Source organism: Xyrauchen texanus, chromosome 41 (genome assembly GCF_025860055.1).
Source record: "Xyrauchen texanus isolate HMW12.3.18 chromosome 41, RBS_HiC_50CHRs, whole genome shotgun sequence".
In the NCBI taxonomy this organism is placed as follows: domain Eukaryota; kingdom Metazoa; phylum Chordata; class Actinopteri; order Cypriniformes; family Catostomidae; genus Xyrauchen; species Xyrauchen texanus.
In genome coordinates, this window is record NC_068316.1 from 34,081,976 (window position 1) to 34,099,151 (window position 17,176).

Below are 17,176 nucleotides of genomic sequence, written 5' to 3' on the forward strand. Positions count from 1 at the left end.
TTATTTGAAAACAACTGCATCTCAATCGAACTGACTGTATGAGCAAAGTAAAAAATATATGGGAAAAGAAAAAGTCATTATGGTGAAAATATTGCGCATGCAGATCTTTCCTCAGTTCCGCGACAGACGTTGAATGGGCATGCTGCTTAGATGTAGCAGCGAATCTAACACGCTCCAGTGAAGATTGATTTCCAGGCAAATGCTATCAATAAGCAATCAAACTCAACACATTTGAGTTATGCAATGCACAGAAGAACCATACGTGTCCAGACACGACATTATCTGCATGTATACCCAATGACTGAACTAAATTGGATCAGTGTAAATATATATATGCATTGCTCTTGGATGTTGCTTTTTGTTTTAACACTGACATGCAATGCCACAATTTCGTTCAAATGAACTGTAAACTGTAAATTACAACCAGTGATTTGCATTGTAATGATATGAATGAGTGTATCAGAAAAAGTAAGGTGGCGTCTACAAATAAAAGCATGGAAATGGCAACTGCACTAACCTTCAGCTGGATTCCACATCTGACTGGTTTTAAAGAGCGCTCTCGCTCGAGGGCTAAAACTACACACATTCACTTCAAACACGATTGAGAATTCATTGTTTTCTGTGTCATTTGGCTTGGCAAAAAGAGCTCCCTGCCATATTTGAATGATCCTTTGCTCTAAACTTGTTGAAAGTGTATTAGTATTATTATTATTGTTGTTATTATTATTATTATTAAAATACATGAAGGAAACAATGGGTTCAACTGCTTATTGCATGGAGCAATCGTCAAGGGAGAGTTAAACTCAATTACAGTAACCGTGCTGAAAGAGAGAGAGAGAGAGAGAGAGAGAGAGAGAGAGAGAGAGAGAGAGAGAGAGAGAGAGAGAGAGAGAGAGAGAGGAATACACCCCTGCGCAGCAAGCAGTGAATTACAAAAAAAAAAAAAAAAGAAGTAATGATTAAAATCGACATGAAGTGTATCAAATATTTATTTTTTTCTGGGCAACAAAGAACTAGAATACATTGACAGGCATGGGAGCTATTGCCAGCACATGGGTTATGCAATACAGATTAAATCCAATCCAATTTAGACAGTGGACATACAAGATATCATATGGTCCCAAATGTTGTGAATTTATTCAAAAGAAAAATGGAAAGAATTCATAAGACAATATCCATTTATTGCTCTTGTGGTGCTTGAGAGAATAACAAGAGGTGATTGGCACAACACATAAAAAGCTGGTATAAAAACAAGAAGATAGAAACACAAAACTAGCATCGTAAGGGTCTCCGTAATGACAGTTTTCGAATTAAACTGAATGACATAATGATAATATATAGAGAAATGGATGTTTATTTCTTTTCAATTTGTTCACTTGCTTCAATGTCGCCTCAACATGCTACAAGAGGGCTGAACTGAAATGTCCCAGAGAAGAATACCCCAAACTTCTGTTTTCTAAGAACCATAAAACCACATGAAGGACTAAGCGAATATTCAAACCCACTAAAACAGGAGGTACCAGATAAATAAAAAAAGAAGTTTGAACAGACGTACCATATTTACAATTCCCATTAAATTACACATAAATAAATATATACATACATGAACACAGATTCCCTCTTATAACCGCGAATCGTGTTGAAATTCAAAGTTCAAGTTGGTCGCTCGGAGTGAAAAGTCAATAACTTGAATTCATGGTATGGAACTGTAGATTTTTTTTGTTGTTGTTTTCTTTTTTCAAGTTTATTATTCACAATACTGATAGAAAATCATCCTCTTTCAGCTTCTTGTTGTCACATGGCTACAATCGTAAATGGAGAAATTGAAGAGAAATCGCTGGATTTCAGTCCATTGAACTCATAAAAAAGGAGTTCATAAAAAAGTCTTGCTGTGACAGATCTGTACTCCTCTTATTGCCACTTTCTGCTTTTATTTTCATTTAGAGAAATGCCTTTTCCACAATTTCCAAGGTCAATTGTGTTTTTTATTTTATTTAAAAAAAAAAAGGGGGGGGGTGGGGAACAAAAAATCAGACGTGTTTCTAAATGTCAAGATCAGGAGGTGGCGCGTCAATCTTGATCACTAGTGTGTTTTGTCATAATGAAATTGGGATGTGGTGGGTGGACATCACTTTCTGTGTTTCTCATCTTTGTCTCCTTTCGAGCCCGTCTCGTTGTGGTTGTTGGGATTGTTGTTCAGGTACATTTTGTCCATGGCTTTAATGGCCTCCGTCAGATAGTTCTGCAGCGCCGTGAGGGCCGCGCACATGGCTGGAGTCCCGAATCCGTGCGAAATAAGACTGAAGTGGGTCAAACAGCTCTGAATCCCGGGCTCGAGAATGGGCTGTGGACGTGAATTCCCCAAGGGTGAGCGATCTTGCGAGAGCAGGTCCGTGAACTCTTTGCAGATTTGTCTAGAAGGAGACACAATGTAGGATGCGTGTCAGGATGAAGCTAATTACAGCTGAAGGTATGAAGTCACAAATGTATTAGTAACACTATGTGCTCCTTATGTGGCCCTTAATCAATGAGAAGCGTAGCTATTCCATTTGACAGCAGCTCGCTTGGTCAGTGCAGGATCGGAGGGACAAATGGAAAACTCAAGTTGAGTTTCAAACGAGAATCGTATACCTCAGTGAAACGTGTGTATTAGATTATTAGCCTCCAAAACTGCCTAAGGTCCTTTTGTTATTTTTGTGTTATATGTGTTTATCCTTGTGTATCCTTATGTGTAAATGAGTTGATCCTGTTGAGTTGTTTCATTTTGCTCAAAATCTAAAAGAATCTTGTAAAGAATTTGGGAACATACAAATAATATAGGCCTAATGTCAGTCTTATGAATTCACTGATAACTTTGTGCAATTCCGTATTTTTGTATTTCACGTAACCAATCTAGGATATCAGCTCCATGATGTAGGCTAGTAATTTAATTCTTCCCTATTTTTTAGCACATCTAGATACATCTGACAGCAGTCTATTGCAAATTTATTTCAAAGTCCAGTGCGGCAGTAAAAAAAACTCGAAGCAGCCTCACGCAGTGAAATAATCGTTGTCATTTGAATAGTGAGAATAGCACTTACTTCGAAGCCAATAACATGTTTTTTCTTTGGACTTGTTCATTTGGGTCGGAATGCTGTCGGTTCACATATTCAGCTACCGCCTTGGCTGGAAACTCAGTCTCGCATACATAACCAAAATCTCTGGCCAGATGCACAGCTTCACCTGGGAGAAAATGAGAGTCAGTGTGTAACATATTACTTAAATATACTGCAATCAAATGTAGAGCAATTAACCTTCTTTCACGTTTGTCATCTAATTAACGTCCGCGACCGATGAGCGGGACATCACTCTATATCAATCATTAATGCACCTTTAGTTTCATTTCCAAAAAGAAATTGGATTCTGTCAATTCATGCGTCAGAAGAAATGCTTCTTTATGATATGAACAGAACATCTTATAACTGCAAATGATAATGACAGCACGTCATTGATTCGTGATTCTTCTATCAATATATAAAAAAATAAAATAAATACAAAATAAAAAAACATTGTATTTAAGAAAGCAATTTCGAACGGCTAAACGTAAACCATCATCTTATACTTCAGCCATGAAAATTAGGTTACTTCCATTAGGTTACCCCCCAAGACTTTGTTTTAATTTCCTGAAACAGTTGGGTTTTTACTGTGGGCCTTCCTGTCATTAGCCCAGAGTCCGGAAGAACGCATGCGCCAATTAGCATCAAAGCTCAACTCCACTAAACTGCTTTCCATAAAATGGAGCAGATCATAAACAATAACAGCACTTCTGAAAGCCAGTGTCCTCCAACGAAATCAGCGTGTGCGTGCGTGTCCCCCAAACCCCCCTCCTCCCTTATCTCGCAGGAATCGTACATTTCTTCAGGCTCATTACCATACAAGAGCAAATTTCATTGAAGCACGATACATATTACAGTCAGTCTTCAACGGCAATGATTAACAGGAACCAATGAACCGTCTCCAGCTTTCACCTTTAAAACCCACGACACACCAAATACCACTGCACGGAATAATCACCTCCAACTTTGCAAGCAAAATGGATTTATTCAGCAGCAATGGCATCTTCTCAGCGTTACATAATTAACTCATTTATATTTCATAATAGGCTTTCAACCTACAGGTCAACTGCATTAAGCTAGCAAGGGTAAAATTCATATGCAATAATAATAATAATAAGGTTGTTAACCATATACACTTCAGCAACTGCATACAACTACAAAACACACGCACACACACACAAAACTCAAATAATGTTGCAAAAATTAGGCCTCCTGAAACCTGAAGACACTCGATTCGTGGATTTAAAAACAAATGGTGGTGCTCACAGTTAAAAAAAATAATAATAAAATCAAATAAAAAAGTTCCTGTAATCACACAAAATTATTTCACAATTGTAACTCCTGTTTCGTTTCTACGAAAACAGCCTTTTTCTCATATCCTTCATGCATTGTTGCTTGCAAGACAAACTCTCCATTTCACGGATGAATGCAAATGCTGATTTGGAATGGCTCCCATGTAGCCGCATTAAACACCTGCTTTATCATACATATATTCATCAGGAAACTTACCTTCCACCAGTGACGTCAGAAGGGTAACATTGGCGGCCTTGCGTCTTCCTGCTGGTAGATTTAATCCGATTTTATCCAATTTCTCTCGTAAGGATCTTCCGCCGTTCTTAGATTTGGCCCTTTGAAGCAAATGAGAAAAATGTGTCATAATATGTAATTGATTCTATTATTGTTGATTATCTTTATGTCGTCCCATAATACAATGCCGTAGGCCAATTATTATTATTTTTTATATATATTATGTTAATAGCACTGACAACATCCCCTCTATGACCGGAGCACGTATGAACTTGCAGAGGCCTAATAAAAAAATTAAAACAATGAAGCAGTCCTGTGTCCCCAAGAGCCCTGTTTATGTAACAGCTTTTCGAGTGACTTTTCATGCTAGACGCAAGAGCGCTCTTTTGAAAGACTTTTGCATTACGGAGATGTGAAGGAATGTTTAATTTATTTTATTTTTTTCATATTTAGATATTTGTTATTTTTCTACTGTACATTTGTTATTATTCTACGTGATATTTAATTACTCCACTAAGGATACAGTTTTCCATTCAATTGTAGGCCTACTGTGTTATGTATGATGTGGCAGCATGTGCTGTTTGTAATTTGGTAGGCCACTACAGTATAGTAACTTGCGAATCGAGGTTCAATATTTTGTCTATGCTGTGTGAGTCTGATAAAAAAAACATGTTGGTGTGTTTGGCGACTGCAATCGCTTAATAACATGTAATTATTAGTGTATAATGGAAGTCCAGCTCACCTCCTCAAGACCCCGCCGAGCAGAGAGGCGTTCAGGCACTCGGGCGGAGAGAGGCGTCTCTGCACCTCCGCTACTGTGACCTTGTACTTTGATGTTGAGCTGAGCAGAGACAGACGACCCGGAACCGAACAGAACACTTCGTTTGGATTTACCACACCACCAAAAAGTCCGTCCTTATTAATCGGTATGGCAGAGACATTGCTGTTCTTGGATATGGAAACGGGACCTGAAAAATGGAACACGATTAGCCTCCCCTCATTCCAGTATACAGAAGCAACCAAATGGGGGGAAAAGATTAATTTCCATGCAGCAGACAGCTATTGAGTAAGATTAGACATATGCGTTTATATGCACATCATCCCGCACGCCTATGTGAAATCAAAGGCAATATGCTCTTATCAGAGAGGAAGGGAAATAGATAACACAGCAATAGATTTTCATTCAGCTCGTGAATGTAACTGCTGGAATATGCCCCGAGTAATGAAGTGGCCAAGCCATCAAACTATTTCATATTATCGCAATGGTTACTCCAGACCGAGCTCAACGAATATGACAGTGGAACATGCGTTGCACTGCCTCTAGTTTGGCCCTGACTGCACAGTGCAAATGTAAATTATATTTGAGCCTCATGTCAAATTTGGTGGAACATCATAAAACAGAAACTGAAAAAGGAGAAAGACGACAAGACGGGTAAATTTAGATTTATGGTTAATAATAATAGTTATTGTTATTATTGTATTATTTTTATTATACTTAACTATTATAGATTTTAAAAGCCGATGCATAGACAACAATATGTAGAAATCCAATAAAATATATTAAAACAATTATCGTAATTCAACACCAATTTCGGACCCTGAACACTCACTAATTTTCTAGCTCACAAATCCACACATACACACATTTGACTCACACAACGCTCTTACAAATAAGTGTTCAGGCCTAAATCCTGCCACAGTGCCCGCTGTTTCTTCATGTGCTAACCGGAAACAAAAGCACAGGCACTTTTGGATAGATCACTTGTGACATTAATAGCTCATGGGAGACTAATAGAGACGAGAGGAGTTAAACGAACGTGTTTGTGGAATGAGTATCTCTGCAGATTTATATACGGTGCATCAAATTTAAGCTGTCAAATATTTCACGTGGTTAAAACGAAGAAAACCCCATCTCACTGCAGCGCATTTGAAAATGAGAAAACAGTTAATTCCCTTCTTCTTTGGTCAAATGAACCCAAACGAAACAATTAGCGATTTAGGTGCAAAAAATGACCAATCGTGCGGTATAATAATCAGTTTATGTTAACAACGAAGTCTCGATTTCGTTCGTTTCTCACATCATATCTATGTAACATTTAGCAAATAGCATTAAATACTTTCATTTTAGTCACAGAACAAACCAAGATTAAACAAGCACCATAATATCAACACACATATAAGGCCCGTTATGAAACACTTGGTTAAAATGGTTAGTGCGTTATCTCCAGGCAACCTCAAGGCCTACAAATTAACCCGATCCGTCTCCCAGCAAGCACGGGTAGATTTTACAAGCGGAGGGGTGCCAGTGGAAGCACGTTCGGTATTTCAGAGGAAATTGCTTACCTTTCTTGATTACTGTTTGGTCTGGGATGTGAATTCCTTGATCATCAACATGCTGCAAAGATCAAACAGCAAATTAATACAGATTTAAAGAATGAATATATTCTAACCCTAAACTATAATCTGTATATAATTTGCAAACGAAATAAAATGAAGCTCAAAGGGAGAAAAAAATACAAACCCTTAACGTAGATATTTATGTCTGTGAACACCATTACTTGTACGTCAGTTGGCATAAGCCTCTGTTAATTTAATTATAAAAGCTTGAGCGATGTGAAATTAATAAATTATAATACAAATAAAATGTATTTAATTTCAAATCAGTAAACCCAGGGAATAAAACAACGGAAACATAAATAAACATGCAATTGTGATTAAACAGTGCATTTTGTCTATGTATTGCTCTCACAGCTATGTAATTCGCCAAGATCTCTTCAGCAGGCAGACTACAATTAAATTACTGGTGAAAAGGGGGACAGCCAGGAATCACGTCCAAAAATGACAGACAATATTAATCAAAAAGCTCAGTACACCGTTCACTTTGTGTTGCTGGGGGGAACAACAGTGAAGATAAAAAATAAAAAAAAACAATCATTAATTAGTGAAAAAGTGGCTATCATAAACCTTGAAATTAATTTTTGAAAACCCGTTGTTAAAAACGTAAACTTATTTTAGTTTCTACATTCCCTTAAAATAACACAAGACGCTCAACATAGGCCATAGAGAGGCTAACTCTGCAGCCTACATAAATAATGCTTTTGAAAGTATAAAATTAAAGCTGAAATAATTGTATTGTTTTCGCGCGGTATTGTAAAAGTTTACATTTCTAAAAAAAAAAACGTCTTTAATAGATATTTGACTGCTTAAGACTCTTCTAACTCTATTTTTAAATAATAGCTGCAGCAAAAGTATGGTGATGATAATGCAATGATTGCATGTCGTTTTATAGACATTTCCTCACCTGAACATCTTCTAAAGAGTGAGGTATTCCATGGATTTGGATTGAATCCGTGAGTCCGGTATCGATGCCGTGACCCGACGGCAGCAGCACTTCTCTGCGGTACTCTCGGCACAGCTGATGCGGAAGCCCGCGGTGCTGGTGCAGCAGGCTGCTCTCCTGACTCTGCCGCTGGCCGGGCCAGCCCGGGTGCTGCGGCTGCGGCTGGGCGTGCAGAGAGTTGATGGAGTACGGGTCGTTAACGTGAGAGTAAGGGTCCTGAGACTGCGGGTAAATGGGCTGGTAGGGTGGCGGAAAGTATGGCGGCTGGAAGTCTGAGTTGGGCGTGTGAGAGAGCGGAGGAGCGCTGCCGTACGGAGACTGACCCACGCTGCCCAGCTGAGGTAACCGGCCAGTGCCGTTGCTGGTCCCGTCGTGGCGATCCTTGGGAGAGAAAACGATAAACCACCGTTATAGAGCACGGTTTTAATTTCCTTTCTTTCTTTCTATCTATCTATCTATCTATCTATCTATCTATCTATCTATCTATCTATCTATCTATCTATCTATCTATCTATCTATCTATCTATCTATCTATCTATCTATCTATCTATCTATCTATCTATCTATCTATCTATCTATCTATCTATCTTTCTTTCTTTTTAAGAAAAAAACATTAGGTGATTTGTAATCGCACTTATGCAGTAAATAGTCATTTAAATAGAAAGCAGAATATGACATTTTTTGAGCAATAATAATAATAATACGCCTATTATTATTATAGTATAATAACAATAATAATAATTATTATTATTATAGACCCATGGTTCTCAATTTAAAAGTTATTTTGGATTAAAATTGTACATCAATAATTTGTTACTGATTTAGCATTTCAAGATTGAAAGGCGAACAAATAAAATACCCAGAGCTCACATCAAGTATAAAGTCTTTGTAATAGCATTTGATGCTACCAAGAAAAGCTTGCATGATGGTACAGACAAAACGATAGGATAAATGCAAACAATCGGAGAGTAAATGTTGAGCGCGATCTTCAGAGCTTTACCCTCGACAGTCACTCACCATCGCGGAAAAACTGTGCACTAACATCTGCGAAGATTTCCGAGGATTCACAAGACAAGAATTTCGGAGGGACGAAACGAAAAAGAATGCGCAAATGAAATCAAGCCAATAACAAATGCAGGACGAAGTAACGGTGATCGGCGTTCACATAAAGCGATAATCCATCAGAATCTGGGTAAATTCCCACTTTTCTTCTTGTGCTCTTTAAATGCACAGTTTTTCTCTAAAGTTTCTTAGATCCCTTTGGCGTCTCCCGGCTCTGTCAGTGAGCTGTTCCCTCGCTTGAGCTCATGTTAGCACATTCTGTCTCTTCCCATGCACTCCTAATAGTAGATATTCATGATTATTAATATTACACGAATACTTAATAAGGGAAGAATGGTCGGAAATCGAGCGTGAAGCGAGGAAGCAACTCAAGGCAGACTGCACTAAATGACGTCCATTGAATGAGGAATCAGTATATCTAATCAGAGATGGGGAGAGAGAGGGAGTAAGTGAGTGAGAGAGAGAGAGAGAGAGAGAGAGAGAGAGAGAGAGAGAGAGAGAGAGAGAGAGAGAGAAAGAGGGACATTCTCCTGCCTCTGACGAATCAGAAAGAGGGGGGTACATTTTAAAAGGTTCGAGGGCAAGCAAACGTGAAAGAAAGAGAGAACGAAGGGGGAAGAACGCAAGGAAGTAAACAATGAGCACCTCTGATTCTGGTGAAAATCCAGCAAACGCCGAGGGCATCTGGCATGGCATATTTTAAGCTCACTGGACTAGAATCCCTCACCGCCACGAATTTAGCAAGGGCCACGACACATACGACACATCTCACAGCCGTAGCAAATATTCACAAAACGTTCCACATGTATGATCTCTCACAATTCCCTCTCAATCACACAGGCGAATATTCTAAAACTGAATGTAGTTTTTTATTTTATCAGTGCGAAATAAAAAATAAGGGCATGCGTCCAGAGGTTCTTTCCAGCTCATCCAGAAACCAGCGAAAACACGTTTTACTGGCTTCTCCGAAACTACTCCCATATACTGTATTACTGCATTTACTACAAACAAATCAGACGAAATAAGACATGAAGAACCTTCATAGGGAAAATAATTTCACTAAATATTTCGTAATTTTAATCGTTGTTTTATTGTGTTTATAACCAAGCAATCCTACGTTTGGTAAGTTTATTATGTATTGTCTTTATATATATATATATATATATATATATATATATATATATATATATATATATATATATATATATATACATATTACGATGTTTCGATATTTATTTATTTTTCTGGTGAAAATCTATGCGAAATTAACTTGTAATTATTAATAATAATAATAATAATAATATTACGCTATTATCTATTTATAAAATTTAACAAGGCTATTAACATGATGATCTGGAGCTTGCAATATTGCAGATGTATTTATATTTAGCATTTTTTTCTTTTAAATGCACACAAAGCAAGACTAAAAATGAAAATAAAATCTTATTGCATGAAAAGTAAAAGCACTCAGAATTTGGGTAAATATGCTGCAAAATATTGTATTGAAAGCCTGCTTAAGCCGCTTACCTCGCAGTCTTCATATTTAATATTATCAGTTAATTTCCAAAGCATTTTCATTGGTTGTGGATAGAGTGAAGTGTGCCTTGGCTTGAGTTTGACACAGTGCACACTGCACAGGGCTCGAGCTGCGCGCTCAGATCTCCCTCTAATGGTGGAAGAGAGAGACTCGCGCGCTACTGTAATAATGCTCATTAGCATATCAAGAGACCAAAGCCAATGAATATACACAGGTAGAAACTGCAACGCGTATTTCCAGTAACATTGCTTTTACTGGGGTTATTGTGTATTTCAAAAAGTGACAGTAAATACATGGGTTGATATTAATGGGGAATGAGGACGGTTGTCACCATTTAATTTAATTGAACTATCGGATTCATTCTTGCAAGCGATGCTGCAAGAAATACACTGAACCATGTGACAAATATTGATCTTTTTCATGGGCCACGCGCTTCACTGTGAGCAAAGTGTTAGAATCCATAACCGAAGAACAGTTTGTAAAAGCATATTTAACTATATTAAACTACTGCGACAAGAAGTGTTTTTTCAGCAGGCAAAACCACACTGCTTCCATCCTGAAAATTATAAATTGTTGTTTTAGTCCTATAGTGAGCCCGGCCTGTAAACCCTCTCAAAATTGTTATGCAAAAGTGGTCGATTCTGTAGCTCTATTTAGAACATGTAACAGTGCAATTTAATAAATGTAAATAATTAACACAACAACATGGCTTGTTAAATGTGAATGAGGCCGAGAGACAGTTCGCCGGTCTAAGGCGTCGTCTCTCTCTCTTATCTCCATTACCATTTTTGGTGGGGTGATCCAGTTGTCATTAATGAGAGGCCGAAAGAAACTAAGACACAATGACGATTAAGAGAGGCAGAGAAACGAGCAATAGAAATGGATGGTAGTGCTGCTTTGTTGTGTGGGGGTCCACATCATTGAAACTAATCGCACAAAAGAATGGCAAATCTTGGTTTCATCCCCAACCCTGAGAAATGTGCTTTTAATTGTGCAATATTCACATTAACATTTTCTATAGCATATTTACTTAAGCGCTATTTTCAGAAATCAAATGATTAATCATATGGTTAATATTTCATTTCGAACTTTTTATTTATTTTTACATTGATGTACATAAAAATTAAAAAGCTTTATTATTACTCTATTAAAAATAGGCTTAACAGAGAAATCCCGTCTTTACATTTAACGTAACAAGGGAAATGCTTTTATGCATGCAAGTACACAATTTATCACATTGCAATAATATGTAAAGTCGTTTGTCTATAAATAAATAAATTACATTAAATCTTACAGAAAATGCGTTTCACAGTCACGGTCTCAAACTCAAATCTGCCTGAACGAACTACTACTAACGATTTGTTTGAATCAGTTTCTTTGCAATTATTAAGACTGGACCATTGGTGTCTGGAAAACTTTGTTGAAAAGCTACCTTGGTCAAGACGTACTTCAAAAGCAACATGCAAAAGTAAAAGCGTGTAGCCTACTTTCATCACCCTTATATACTGTACCTTATAAGGAAAATAGCCTACCTGCCAGTCTCCAATTTTGCCCATAAGTGACATTCTTGTGTCTTCTTGGTACATCACACGGTGTTATCTCATTGGGTCTTCTGTCCTTAAGCAAAATTCCACTTTAGCTGAACAAAATCTACTCACCTGGCCATAAAAACAGAGAACCACCTAACGGCGCATGCGCACTGCTACTGGCACGTGTAAGGTAACGACACCTGGAAAGGGTAAAGGCAGTGTTGAGATTTCTGTTGCAGGAACACGAACAGAAAGAAGCAAAAGAAAGCCCTTCTGCTGTTCAGTCTGATTCACCTGCTGTTTTTAGAGTCAATATGTTATAATTGACATTCTTAGCCAGTCAGCACGCAAATAAACATGCAAGTTTATCTATTTATACGTTTAGTTGAAAAACTACACTGTAAAAAAATACAGTAGAATGTAAACAACTTTACAAAATAACCTGTACATTTACAGTAAAAAAAATCATTCATAAACTTAATATTAACCTTTTGAAACTGTAAAAATCTGCTTTTCACTTTAATGTTGTTAATCATGTAGTGATTAGAGCACATGATAACATGAAGTTCATCAATAGTGACTCTTCCAGGAGTAATGATCAATAAACATGTATAGACAGTGCTCAGTGTCACTCACACAAACAATAAACACCATCAGGACATGTGAAACTAAAATAATGCTGTAAACCTGAACTAAACTATCTCAAACATAACTCAGAACACCCCAATGCACATAACTGATATTAAAAATAAGAGGAAACTATTCCCATAAAATATAATGAAATGTGATGGGTCATGCAGGAAATTCTGGGAACAACTGATTACAGTTTTTTTTACTGTAATTTTAACAATAATTTACTGTAAAAAGTACATTTATCTCTTGTTAAACATAATGTACATTTTTAACATTAACTGTACAAGAAAATCATACTTTTACATGTAAAAAATATTTTATTGTAAAAACGACTGTATTTTGTTTTAAAATATTGTAAAAAAAAAAAAAAAAATCATGTAAATTTTACTAATAATCATTAATCAATTTACGTTTTTTTTTATGTAGCATATTTACAGTCTCTTATCCTTAAAATGACAGACATTTTTACAGTGCAACTTTTTTTCTGGAATAATTTGACCATCCATTTTTATTTTCACAGAAGGCGCACAAAATTAGGACAGATGACAATTATTAAACCACGTTTCACCCATACAATCCAGGATGGGAAGATTATGCTTTATTTATTTCTATAGACCTACAGAAATTATTTTTAAACACAGATCTTCTGGTTTGTCAGTGTGTTCGTTTTTGTATGTGAATGACCAAAATGTAAAAGATTTAAATGACCACGTGCGTGTCTCCAGGTGAATCTGGGTCAGATAAGGAATGAGTAAACAGATTACAGCTTTATAAGAGAGGCTTTAAATTGCATTTGACTAATTTGAATCACTAATCATTTTCAATAAGGAAACAGAGAAAGTGAACTACAAGTCAAATTAGCGCTACACCGACAAACTTCATTGTTGCTTAATAAAAAACATGCAGAAATGCTTTTTCTTATGAAACAGAATTCTCAGTCTGGCTATAATTTACACGACACATACGTAAATCTAAACACAAACAACTGCTTAATTTAGTTATGTTCTCTAGAGACTTGACGACAAGAAGACGACAGATTTGAATAATAAATAATCCGTCATTTCTATTCTAAGAGTAGGCTAATGAAGAGTAGGCTATGAAGAGTGCTTCGTTATAATATTATAGCATTATTATTAGGCTACTGCACGACACTTATACGTAACAAAACCAGCACCCGGTCAAAAGAAACGAGATGTCTCATACAGAGCCGTTTGATGCAGCTCCGTCAAAAAGCTTTATTTTTATTTTTGTATTTTAGTGTATAGGCTTGGAGGTTTGCTGTAGCTATTGATGTAGTTTTCTTTTACTCAACCAAGACACCTATTAGTTCTTGACTAGTATCATAACTAACAAGACTACTTTATTTTTCATTAACTTCAAACCAGCTTCGCTTTTTGTGCCAAGCTTGAAATGGGAAAGACGCGTCAAGTGAATGTTCGCTCTGAGAATCAGCTGCTGTTGTCTGGCGCCCTCTATTGGACAAGAGAAGACACCCTGCTGTGCATGATTACCATGGCTATGGTGATGTAATGTGGATATATGAGCAATAGTTATGGATACAATATTGTAAACTAAATACAAATACTTTGAGGTTGTTTGATTAACAAATTTAGATTAAGAACAACCACTTAACCAAATAACCAAAAGGGTACACCTCATAGTATCTAAATTATTGATATATATATATATATATATATATATATATATATATATATATATATATATATATATATATATATATATATGTCTATAAACGTGTATCCATTGTGGTTGAATCAGTCAGTCAGTGTGAGAGCACTTTGAACATTATTCGTAGCAAATCTCTCTCGCTAAATATGTGTTTTATAGGGGCTTTTAGTCCTTACAACAAGGGGGTTTATTACCCCAAATACTACCCTATCAATTATTGGAATTTTACTGAAAAACGTTTGATTTAATCACCATGAACAAATCTGAAAATGACAAATAAGTAATTTGCCTCGAAATAAATGTGATAATTTCAGGGATTTGCATTATTTGCAACACGATAAAAGCGATAAAATTTTAGATCAAATGACCTCAAAATCAACCTTTACACGATGACCTCGTGGGTCAGGAAAAGTTTGCAGTGTGACAAACAGGAAAGTGCTCTGCTAGTTTCTGTTGCTGTTTAGTGTTTTGGGAGAAAATCTAAATTAGCCTAAATTTAGCCCCGGGGAGCCTTTAGCCCCGTTGTAGACCCTTCTTAGATGATTTTACACATGTATAAAATCACAGTTGAAAAAACAAACAATTGGTCATCTATTATTCTCATAATGACAGACACTTATACACCTTTATACCTTTATCAAAAACATATGTTACTGAGCGAGATATTATAAAAGTATTTAACTAACTGAAATATAAAAATAGAACATGAGGGGACTGAGAGCAGCGAGCGGGATGTTTCACGTGTGAGTGTCTGGCTCCATCTAGCGATGATAGTGATATCACGTGCTTCAGAAGTATACGCCACATCCTGATGCCTTCCTTTAGCGTTTCCTCTGATGTTTTCAGATACCTCCCGTTTAAAGGTTAAACTGGGCAAAAACATTAGTAAGAAAATAACATGAATGGAATTTGTTGTATGCTTTAGACTTGATTCTGTTTGCAAATCTGTTTTCTAAAATAGAACCAAAGGATAAAGAATCCTACACTCGCCCAGTGTTGTGTGCGAAGGAAGAGCATGAGGCCACATGTGTGAGCAGTGGCCTCCGATTCTGCTGTGATGTAGTTACATGGAGAGCAGGTGTTTGTTCAGTGGGTGATTGGTGTTTGGAAATTAGAGAAAAGGAATTGTCAGGCTCCTAGGTTTGGGAAAGATCAGCTTTCCTGGAGTCTGGACTGCTTCCAGCTAGGCTGTATTTTACCATGGCAACGACAATGTCCCATCTCAGCTACCAGAGAGTGTATTGACGCCACAATGTGCTGAAAGTTTATCAGAAACTTTTAGTGTATGTTCATGTATACTCATCGCCTGCCTTTGCGAATGTTTCACGTTTTGAAGTGATGATGTTTTCAACTGTTTCATGCTGTAATGCTCAATAGATGAACACTAAACTGGAAGACCATAATTATTTATGTGTAATAAAATGTTTTATGATGTTTGAAATTAATTGACATATGATAATCCTCTGCCCAGCATTTTTCCTGTCTGAAATCCACTTTCTTTTGAATGTCTTTGCAGGATGTCCATGTCTTCCCTTAACGGGAAAAAAGTGATTAAGAAAATAATGTGGACATAAATTCAGTTTCAATTACAATTATTTGTACAGAGCTTTTCATAATACATATTGTTTTAATTGCTTAACAGAGAACATTTAACTTTTGTGTACAATTTGTCCAAAGTATGTACAAATACATTTTTTATTTGTGTTTTTTGTTGTTGTACGGTACAGTTTAATGTGCGGCTGCTAATGCACCTTGATTTGCTACACAATAACAATACATATAATCCATCAGTTCTTAGTGAATAACAGACAGGTGAGGCTGAGAACTGTAAAGTGGTATTGGCACTCAAGAAGTCACAGTTGGTGTCCATGTAGGTTCAATGTGTGGGTAGCATTATTTGCCTGCTATTTGCACATTATAACGTGTAGGAGTTCCAAGGTTATCATAAGTAAACCTCTTTGGTGGTCGTCAGTGTCTTGCAGAGAACTGTTAGCTTCTCTGTCCTTCCTCAGCTCTACTATCTGATTCCAGCTTGGAATGGTTTCTCATCAGCTAAGTCTTGTTATCCATCTGTTAAGGTCACTGATTCTTCAGTGTTATCAGGAGGGTCATGTATATTTAGTTCAGGAGGATGTAATGAATTTTCAAGACGAGTTGACTGTTTTTAAAGAGTGCCATCTTTTAAAGGGTTATGACTGAATTTGGTAGGGTTCCTGTTGGTAATAGTACTCATCCTCACACTCGCTGGCATCCTCTGACTCAATTTCTCTCCTTTCAGCAGACAGAGCTCCCTTGATTTTTTGTTGATGTCCTCGCTTTGGTTTAGTTCTTTGCGTTGGATCAATGTCAAGAGGTAAGTGATCACATGGTAAGAGAAGATTGTGATGCAACACCTTTGATTTTCCTTTTGCCCTGCTCAGGCGTCGCAGGTCTGTACATCCCACTTTGTTGTCATAATACCTTTTTTTTCTTTCACTGTAATTTTCTATTATTAGTTCTCTGGCATCTTCCCACCAGACCATTCCCCTGGGGGTGGTAAGGGATTGTGCCACTGTACAATTGAAGTTGTGTGATGAGCTGATTTTCAAATTCTCCACCTTGGTCATGGTGTAGTCTTGATGGGAATCAAAAATTCAGTGCAGAATCATTGAACAGATTTTTATGTTGTTGCGTGGTTGTTCTTTTGAAGTGATCGATGATGACAAGTATATATTTATATCCTCCGATGCATTTGTCCAAGTGAAGTCAGTCAATTGACACAAGT

At 36.9% G+C, this 17,176-nt stretch overlaps 1 protein-coding gene across 3 annotated transcripts; it reads right to left on the reverse strand.

Moving 5' to 3' along the window:
• Positions 1-980: 980 nt before the first annotated feature.
• tfap2a (transcription factor AP-2 alpha) lies at positions 981-12,233 on the reverse strand. Of its 3 annotated transcripts, none has more exons than XM_052114318.1 (7): positions 12,094-12,233; positions 7,924-8,343; positions 6,966-7,017; positions 5,365-5,590; positions 4,605-4,723; positions 3,081-3,222; positions 981-2,414 (listed from the first exon to the last, which is right to left on the reverse strand). In XM_052114318.1, exons 1-7 carry the CDS (start codon positions 12,145-12,147, stop codon positions 2,129-2,131), a joined length of 1,299 nt encoding a protein of 432 aa, XP_051970278.1. In that variant the 5' UTR covers positions 12,148-12,233; the 3' UTR covers positions 981-2,128. The 3 variants fall into 3 exon arrangements, with proteins under 3 accessions (XP_051970278.1, XP_051970279.1, XP_051970280.1); XM_052114319.1 differs by lacking the exon at positions 12,094-12,233 and adding an exon at positions 10,552-10,675; XM_052114320.1 differs by lacking the exon at positions 12,094-12,233 and adding an exon at positions 8,980-9,485.
• Between the last annotated feature and the right edge of the window lie 4,943 nt (positions 12,234-17,176).

Bases quoted from the DNA above. Each gene is read 5' to 3' on its own strand.
- tfap2a (XM_052114318.1), bottom strand. From the start codon at position 12,147: ATGTACCAAGAAGACACAAGAATGTCACTTATGGGCAAAATTGGAGAC. The intron at 8,344-12,093 runs GTAGGCTATTTT...TTCTCTCCCAAG, and splicing joins GCAAAATTGGAGACTGGCAG to GATCGCCACGACGGGACCAG. The intron at 3,223-4,604 runs GTAAGTTTCCTG...ATTTTCTCCCAG, and splicing joins TCTGACGTCACTGGTGGAAG to GTGAAGCTGTGCATCTGGCC.